General features: G+C 35.2%; 1 protein-coding gene across 2 annotated transcripts; it reads right to left on the reverse strand.

The window, feature by feature from the left end:
- Positions 1 to 4,522: 4,522 nt before the first annotated feature.
- On the reverse strand, positions 4,523 to 7,152 carry LOC148871382 (glycosyltransferase BC10-like). 2 transcript variants are annotated; one of them, XM_088974072.1, is made up of 2 exons: positions 5,464 to 7,152; positions 4,523 to 4,994 (listed from the first exon to the last, which is right to left on the reverse strand). In XM_088974072.1, the coding sequence occupies exon 1, from the start codon at positions 6,567 to 6,569 to the stop codon at positions 5,475 to 5,477; it is 1,095 nt and encodes a 364-aa protein (XP_088830198.1). In that variant the 5' UTR covers positions 6,570 to 7,152; the 3' UTR covers positions 4,523 to 4,994; positions 5,464 to 5,474. The 2 variants fall into 2 exon arrangements, with proteins under 2 accessions (XP_088830198.1, XP_088830199.1); XM_088974073.1 differs by having other exon boundaries at positions 5,474 to 7,125.
- Positions 7,153 to 7,650: the final 498 nt, after the last annotated feature.

Genomic DNA, 7,650 nt, shown 5'->3' on the forward strand with positions numbered 1-7,650 from the left:
ATTAATTATTAATTAATATATTAGTTAATAATTAATTAACAAATAATAATTAATAATTAAATTTTCTTATTATTTCAATATTATTACTAATTATTAATATTAATAATTACTATTAATTATTACTATTATTAATAATAATTAATGAAATAGTCATAATCAATTATTAAATAGTAATAATTAGTGATAACAATAATAATTAATAATAATAATTCTTATTATTAATTAATAGTAATTAAAAATAATAATAATTATTAATTAATATTATTAACAATTACTATTAATTAATTGCAATTATTACTAATTATTAGTAATTTTAATTACTATTAATTAATAATAATAATTAATAATAATTAATATTAATTATTCTTATTAATTCATTATTATTACTATTATTCGTAATTAACAATTATTATTATTGCTAACTATAACTAATTACTAATTAATAATTAACAATTATTATTGATAACTATTAATTATTGTTATTACTAATTAATATTTAATAATTATTACTTATTACTAATTATGATTAATCCATATTCAATTTGTTATTAATTCATTGTTAAGTAATTATTTGCATCATTGTTATTACTTAATTAATTAATTATTATACTTATTATTTTAATTTACTATTATTAATTATTTATTAAAATTATTCATATTCAGTAATTTTATTATTAATTAATTTCAATTATTGTTAACTTACACATTACTGATTATTAATATTATTAAAAACTATATAATACTATATAATATTATTATTGATTATTAATTGTTAATAATATTAAGTACTAATTAGTCATTAATGAATTGCTATTAATATTGTTATTATGCCTTATGAATAATATTATTTATTAAGACATAATTATTCATTCATTAATTAATAACAATATTATTAAGTAGTTATTATTATTATTATTATTATTATTATTATTATTATTATTATTATTATTATTATTATTATTATTATTATTATTATTATTATTATTATCATCATCATCATCATCATCATCATCATCATCATCATCATCATCATCATCATCATTATTGATTACTAATATTATTAATTCTTAATAATTATGATTAATTATTAATTACTTAATAATTAATATTATTAATAGTATTACTAATTAAGATCAATGATTAGTATTATTCATATTACTATTAATGAATGTTAATATTATGATTAATTAATTATTAGGTATTACTTAATAATTCATCACTCATTAATGATTAATACTAATTAATCAATGTTAAGTATTAATTATTAATTCATTGTTAATTAATTAATAATAATATTGTTATTAATTAATTCATTACTTAATTATTTTTATTAATTAAATATTCTAATTATAATTAAATAATTATGATTACTGAATAATTGATTATTATTAATTTATATTTAAAATAATTAATATTAAGTAATATTATTAGTAATTGCTTTTCATTATTAATAATTATGATTTACTAATTAATAATATTATTAATAACTATATAATAGTATTATTAATTATTAATAATATTAATAACATTGATTCAAAATTAATCTTAATATTACTTTTGGGAATTATTTTGAATTAATTATTCATTAATTTATATTTAAAATAATCAAATTCCAATGTTCCTTGGCTTTTAATGTTTAAAAGGGTAAAATCGTCCAATGATCAGTGAATAAGTGCTATCAAACTGTCACAAAACCGCTGAACACATACAGTGACCAATAAGAGATCAGTGTTCAGCGATACCGAACATGCCCTTAATTTTATTTTAGGACCACCCTTGAATGGGTCAATAGCTAAACCATCAGCATTTAGGATTGCCATTCAGTTTCTGTACACTAACACCGGTAAGATTGTCAATAGATTCGATATAGGTCCAATCCAATCTAATCCGATATAAATCCATTATAGATAGATCAGGTCCAATCCAATCCGATGAATACATTCATCGGACCATTGTATATTGGTCCAATTCAATGTATGAATTGTTCAAACTGTTCAAATTAGTTTTAATTTAGATTGGGTCCAATCCAATCCAATGAATATTTCGGACCATTAAATCTTATCTGATCGAATTTAATGTCTTTATTAGTCCGTTCAATTCATTCAAATTGATTTTAATTTGGAAAGGGTCCAACCCATACCTGGTCGAAACAGGTCTAAACTCTGAATTGAATCAAAGTCACAAGGCCCCATGCATATTTTAGCCTATATCACTATATGAATTTCACCTAATTGCCCATTTGGGTTGGGAGGGTAATTGAACGCCGGTTTAGCTGCTTATGTAGAGAGGCTGAAGCGGATGACCGACTAACATCCAATTTGTTTAAAGGCTAGGGGCCAATGTTGGAAAGCGAGAAAACGGTGCTGCTAATGTGTGGGTTGGATACATCGTTTTCTGAGAAAATTGTCTTTTTTTTGTTTGAAAATGTTGCTGTCAGGTAGGACATTTTCTGTTTGGTACCAATGCTTTATATCTGTTTTCAGCACTGGTACCCATTATAAGAAATCCACGTCGCTGCCACATCATGTTCTCATTAACAACAATGAGCTTCAATCTAAAAAAAATGTCAAATTCAGCGTTTCTCCAAATCACATTTTTCGATTTCCAAGGAATGGCTTGAAGCACCATTTTTTTATGAAAAAACGGTTCCAAACATATTAACGTTTCCTAGTGCACCATTTTTTCCATGGTGCTGATGTGTCACCGTTTTTTGGAGTAACAACATTGATGCCAAACAGACGCTAAGAGGGTGACAGATAACATGGTTGTTACAACTGTTACATCAGTAAAATTATATTGTTTTTACTAGTATCAATGTTTTAAAATACAACTTGGAACTAAAACCATTCCGTCTATCAGTTTCCATGTCAACAATTCAACCATCCAATTCAAACGGGCATCTCATTATGAAAAAAAAATTAATAATTAATAATAGTTAATAAAATAGCCAAAAAACCGTTGAACAAGTCAATAGTTCAACCGCCCAATAAAGTTCAAAGTGTCGATACGTATCAGCCCGTATCGACTAATATGTATCATGCCAATGGCTTCCCAATGCGCCCCTACCAAGGTTCAAAGTATCGATACGTATCGGTCGATACATATCGTTCTGGGACCCCTCCGATACGCCCCTATGATGAGTGTATCGGGGGTCTAACCGACGTATCGGCCGTATCGATATTTTGAACCTTGGCCCCTACAAGGATTGTATCGAGTCAGCCATTAGTTCAAAAAGTAGTCAGACGTTAAACCGACCCCTCTGAACCGATTTCAAAAAAAATAAATAAAACATAAGAAAAAACACTGACACAGGAAGGCATATTGGCCTGTATCGACATTTAGAAAATGTTCAAAATATCAATACACTTAATACACTGGTACAGGCATATTGGGTAAATAAATACTACTTTTTGTTGCTTTTTTCTTATTTTTTTCCGCAATCAATTCAGGAGGGCCAATTTAGGACTCCACCCCTTAAACCAGTCAAACCCCTAATACACCCACTATAAGAGCATATCCGAAGGGTTCCGAAACAATAGATATCAACCGATTCGGGCTGATACGTATCAATACTTTTAACCTTGTTCAGAAACTTGCCGCCCGAGTCAAGAGATAATAACCGATTCAAAGTGCATCTAATTGTGAAATTATCCGCAATATTTACACATCCAAACTTCCAAAGTATTGGTACTTTGAATTATGATTATAAAATATAGATTAATATATATATATATATATATATATATATAAATAAGAGGGTGCACGTGAGGTCCACTGACCTTGTTAGTGCAGTTTCGCCGATGCACGTGCGGTGCCCTTGATAAAATTAAACACAAAAAAAGTCTGAATGCAGAGCAATATGCATAATTTAATCCAATATGACAACCATCCATTTAGGTGAGACCCACTTAATGGTAGCTCACCTTCATTGAAAAATAGTGCTAGCATTTGGATTTGGTTACGACAATCAGAACTGACTGGAATTGGATAAACAACTCCATGTTTTTTTATATTTTCATTTCCAGATTCAGATCTAATTGGTGGGTTGATGGTAGACTAGAAACCATTCCTTCAGTACAGTAGATTCCTAATCCTCTTAAATGAGAGATACGTGGACGTGGCAAGTTGTAAGGGTCCCACAACCATCCTAGACCAAGGATTCCATATCTGTAGCCCTGTTCACCCCCATTGGATACGGGCGAGTTATGTGGATCCCACACCCATCTAAATATGAAAAATAAGAAGGCACCTAAATCATATACAAAATACCAGACGCTCCACTAAAAGTAAAACTTGGGGTTGGAGGGTATTGCTTCGACCCACTTCACCATGGGCCCCAACTACTGAACTCAGCCCAGCAAGAAAATAAAGAAAGCCCATTTACACCAACCACCATACCAAACAAGATCCACACGAACCCAAAATAAAAAAAAAAAATAAAAAAAATAAAAGTTACTATAAATTTCATGGTCAAAGCCTCAAAGGCGAATAAAGAAAAGAATAGACTGAGAGACCGGGGAGATTGAGATCTAAAATTGCTTTCATTTTCCCATTGGCGGTGCACGTTTTCCTTTTTTGTATCTACACAACGCCATTACATTATATAAAGAAAAACGAAAAACAAAAAACAAAAGCAGAAAAGCAAATTGGAGGGAACCAAAGCCAAACGAGAGCGGGAAAGCAGTTGGGCCACCTTAGCTCCTTTGCGCTGCTTGCTTTCTTTCCCGCTCCGGGCACATCCATCGTTCATTTAGCATCTTTCTTTTGCTTATGGTTATGGTATATATACGGTCGATGATTTATCTTATCATCGACGACCCACGACCGATCCATATGTACAAACATCACCACCCACCACCGCATTAAACCCCTTTTCAGATTTAACACAAAAAACAAAAAGCAGAAACAAAATAAGGAGCAACTTTTTTACTTTCTTTCTCATACTTGTAGTTGGGCTCATTTTTGTTTGACGCCTCTTCCACCTGTCGTCCCACCTACATCAACATAAACAGAACCCGGACGAGTCAGGTCGCTACTCGGATTATACACAACATCAATGGAAAAGAAAATCAATTAATCAAATTAAGAGACCACGCATTGCCGAGTTGATAGCGATTCAAACTCGCTATGGAAAACCCACCGACGCATAACGAATAACGAGTAAAGCTCAATACACACTAACAGAAAACTCGCTATGGAAAACCCACCACGCATTGTCACGAATAATGAGTTTAACTAACTGAGCCAATTCAGATAGAAAAACGAGTTCAATTCCAATAACTGAATCGTCAGCGGCAACCGAATTTACTCCGTCATCTCCAAATTTCCAGATTTGACGGAAATATTAAACAAATTGTTTTCCAATGGGTCAACTCGGCCTGTTCCCGAGTCAAGTCGACCTAGTCAACCCAGCCACATACTCGGATGCGCAGAGAGAGAGAGAGAGAGAGAGAGAGAGATTACCAGCGCTTACATTAGTCGCGGAAAATGACGGTGTCGGCAATCTCTAACAATGGATTCAGACAATCCGGGGAAAATTTCCTAGCAAACAAATACGAGTAAGTCGAGTTCGAAACTCGGAGCTTGTAGATAAGCTCAGGTGACACTTCGGCCGGTCGATAGGTGTGTGGGTGTCCGCCGGTGCTTCCTGTCCAGTTTACTCGAGTGAGCGTGAAGTGACTGCAACCCTTTGGATCCTCCATTGAGAGAAGAGTTGGGAAGTAATGCTCCTCTGGATAACACGACTCGGTCTTCAGACATGGTAGTCTGAACTTCCGCCACAGCTTGCGATCCCTGATCACTAACAATGCGTGCCGCCTCGTGAGCACGAAGAACTGCGACCCAACTCGGAATTGCTCAAAGGGTATCTCCGGCATCATCACGTCTTTCCCCCTTGCCGTGTATCTCTCCCATAGACCGGGTTCTTTTGACAGTATCTCGATGAAGCTTCGGTACCTAACTTGCCCGTACCGAGTCGAAGGGGCGTCTGGGTCGGCGTAGGGCGAGTTGACGGGAGCGGAAGCGAAGAGGGAATGGTAAACTAATCGGAAGGACTGAAGTGGGATGCAGTGCTGGGAGACGAGAGCGAAGAAGGAATTGGTGGGATCGTCGAGAAGGGCTGTGGCGAGAAGTCTCCGGGCGGCGGAGATTAGGGTGGGGGAGGCACGTTGGGTCTTCTTTCCAGCGATGAACCGGCCCTGGAAAACGCCGCCGGGAGGATTCAATTTGACAGATGGATCCGCGTGGATGTAAATGTTGAACAGATGCTGATTGCCATCGAAGAACTTCTCCCAGAGAGGGGCGAAGAAGAGGTCGGAGTTGGTGAGGAACAAGAAAGCGATCTTGGGCGGAGGATTCGTGGTACCCAGACGGGAAAAAGTGGATGTCGATGAGGACGAATGTGAGGCGGAGGCCGCGAGAGAGGCTCGACGGAAGAGCGCGAGATCGTCAAGTTCGTCGGGGAGAGAGATCGGGAGGTGCCGCGGAGGGAGGATCCGAGGGGCTAGGAGGAAGAGCAGAGGTAGGGAGAGTAAGAGAGCGAACGACAAAACAAATGGGGATGAAAACATGATCAGAGACGAAATGGATCAAAAAAGACAAATGGGGGGGATTCCTCTTTTGGGTATTTCAGAGAAGAAGCATCAAGAAGAAATGGAGATTGGGGGGGGGGGGGGGGGGGGGTTCTTGCTTGTTGCTTCCCCTTCTGTTTCTTTTTTTCTTATTTTTCTTGTTTCGGGACTGAGAAGGAACAAACGTGGATCAAGGGTTTTTGTAGGAGATAAGCCTAAAGGAAATAGAGAAAAAAAAATCGAATAATATATACAGAGAGAGAGATTAGGGTTTGACGAGGATGGGTGAATTAGTGAATAAAGAGAAGGGATTTGTTTGTTTTCTGTTTTATTACCTTAATATGAGGGTGGGTTTCTTGCTGTATTGACTTGGAGGGACAAAAGGAGGAGAAGTGAGAGAGAAGGTAAGAGGGGGCTGTGTGGAGTGTCGGTACTTTTTGCGATTGCCTTTGGGTCTTGGGAGGGAAGAAGAAGAAGAAGAGGAAAGAGGAGAGATAGAGATGGTGAGGGAGGAGGAGGAGGATATGGGCATGGGAGTGTTGTCATGAATAACCCAAAGGGAAAATGAAGATGGTGGGACCTCATCTGATTGATGCGTTCCAATCAGAGTTAACAGCGTTAGAGAGGCGTTCCTTATTCATCCTTGACTAACCCTATCAATTGACAATTGCCGTCATCCAACCCGTCAGAGTCAGGGGGAGAAAAAATATAATGACCCAATTTTATATGGAATACGTATATTTTCAGGCATTACACACCACATCAGTATTAAAATATCATTAGTGAGACGGAGATCTTATCCTTTCTTTATCTTGCTTGCAAAAGCAGAGAGAGAGAGAGAGAGTCCTTCCCTGCTTGCTTGACTTGCTTCTCCCCTTTTTAAGTAAAGGGGAAGAGCAATTGAGAACAAAAATGTCACAAGCATCCATTTGTCTGCTCCCATACGATTTCCCTAATTCTTTTCTTCCCATGACAAATATACCGTGCGTATTTTAGCATTAAAATACTTATTTATAACTATATATATTATATCAATGATCATTTACTAAAACACTCCCTGTAGGTTCATGGATTTACTATA

The sequence above is a fragment of the Nelumbo lutea genome, chromosome 2 (assembly GCF_056320005.1).
Source record: "Nelumbo lutea isolate HS-2025 chromosome 2, American lotus-T2T, whole genome shotgun sequence".
In the NCBI taxonomy this organism is placed as follows: domain Eukaryota; kingdom Viridiplantae; phylum Streptophyta; class Magnoliopsida; order Proteales; family Nelumbonaceae; genus Nelumbo; species Nelumbo lutea.

What these genes read in the sequence shown, in the direction of transcription:
- LOC148871382 (XM_088974072.1), bottom strand. Translation starts at nt 6,569, where the DNA reads ATGTTTTCATCCCCATTTGTTTTGTCGTTCGCTCTCTTACTCTCCCTA.